The 1,795-nt window shown below is 44.8% G+C and overlaps 1 protein-coding gene across 1 annotated transcript in view; it reads right to left on the reverse strand.

The window, feature by feature from the left end:
- tbl2 (transducin beta like 2) overlaps positions 1-1,795 on the reverse strand; it is a gene marked incomplete at its 5' end in the record, with an annotated part of 3,076 nt that overhangs the window by 1,020 nt on the left and 261 nt on the right. The window contains 4 exons of the mRNA XM_035667206.1: positions 263-415; positions 675-801; positions 930-1,081; positions 1,203-1,387. Coding sequence (XP_035523099.1) covers positions 263-415; positions 675-801; positions 930-1,081; positions 1,203-1,387 — 617 coding nt within the window. The remainder of the gene's footprint in view (positions 1-262; positions 416-674; positions 802-929; positions 1,082-1,202; positions 1,388-1,795) is intronic.

Here is a 1,795-nt window from a genome sequence, read left to right on the forward strand (position 1 = left end):
AATCGATTAATCATTTGAGTCATTTATGTAGAAAAAAAAAAAGTCAAAATTCTGTAATTTCAGTTTCTTAAATGTGAACATTTTCTGCTTTCTTTAGTCTTCTATGACAGTAAACTGAACATCCTCAGGTTGATTGACATTTGAGGACGTCACATCGGGCTTTAGAGATACAGTGACTAACTGATTGATAATAAAACTGCGGTTAGTCGCAGTCCTGGCGTGACCCGTCTCTCCGCACCGGGATCAGAAACGCCTCCTTTACCTGTGTGAGTCGTTGGAGAAGCCGAACGCGTGAACTCCTGCAGAGTGGCCCTTCAGGTCGAAGGCTCTCGCCACCTCTCTGAACTCTCCTCCCTTCCCGAAGCAAACCTCCCACACCTTCACGTCAGGAGTGAAACCGCACGACGCTACGAACCTGAGCACAGAGACGGAGGGCAAGAAACAATTACACCTCCACCTTCCTCTGTTTGTTTTTACTGTTGGAGAAGTTTATTACAGAACTGAAGACAAAACACTTATTTGATAGTTTGATCGTTAAGTAGAATGACTTTGTATTTTCCATTTTACGTTAAGTATCGAGTCACTTCTCTTTGAAAAGCAGTGTGAAGAGTGAAGAGATCTACACTTGGTCTTCTAAGAGGAAGGTTTGCAGTGACGGAGGGGGGGGGACTGACCTGCCACATGGGGAGATGGCAGCGTATGAATTGGTAATCTGGTTAGTGTTGATAGAGGCCAGTACCTCTCCTTTCAGGTCCCAGATGTGGATGCTGGTGTCGGTGGAGGCGCTCATGATGAACTTGCCTGCGGAGGGGAAACAACAATCACTGATTTTAAAGACGTAGGGAGCGCTCTCCTCTTGTACACAAAGTATTTAAAAGGTGCATATGAACCAGAACTACACTGACTTTAAGACGCTGTGTGTTCTGTACCTGTCTCTGCGATGCCGATGTTGAGGATGGGGGCTTTGTGTTTCTGTGGGAAGTCCTCAGGAGCAGCTTTGAAGGTTAAAGTGCCGTCCTCCTTCTTGATCATTTTGAAGATTCGGATAGTGTCTCCATTGGCCAACCAGGTGATAAACGCCCTGCAGGGATAAAGGTGAGAGTCAGCGAGGTGCCTGAATCCTAAAACGAATCCAGACCAACTGAAATGTAACACAGAACGGTGCTCCGGTTCCATGCTGTACGTTACAGTCGGAGTCGTACCTGGAGTCCGGGCTGAAGCGGACCAACGTGGCGTGATCCAGCTCCACGTTGGCCCTCAGGCACTTGTGCTCCCGCTCCAGGAAGTCTTTGGTGCTCCAGATCCGGACGGTGCGGTCGTCGGCGCATGACGCCAAGTACTTCCCGTTGCTGCTAAAATCAAGGCACGTCACGTTCCCGCTGTGGCTCTGAAACACACACACACACACACACACTCAATTAGTTAGAGCTTTAAGGCCTAAAATCAGATAAAATACACTCAGCTGTAGGGCTGAACGATTAATTGCATTTGCGATAATATCGAGATACGATAAAACGCAATGTATGACAGTTGTATGGCCAAAATGCCGAGCACCAGCGTCTGTGTGTTGTTGTTGTTGTTGTTGTTGTGTACCTGAGATAAGTGAGGTTGATCTATATTATAATATTCAAATGTTTTTTTATTGTCTAATTTAAAAGTGCATTTCTCCGTTTTTTATTTACTTTGATTTTACAAAATATTTTCAAAGTAGTAGAGGCAAATTCTGTTTCAGCAGTAAGATACAGATCATTTTACATTATTGTTTAAGACTGTAACCTTGTTTTTAAAGAGAATC

Source organism: Morone saxatilis, unplaced genomic scaffold, assembly GCF_004916995.1.
Source record: "Morone saxatilis isolate NCDOM2014 unplaced genomic scaffold, NCSU_SB_2.0 Contig20, whole genome shotgun sequence".
Classification (NCBI taxonomy): Eukaryota; Metazoa; Chordata; class Actinopteri; family Moronidae; genus Morone; species Morone saxatilis.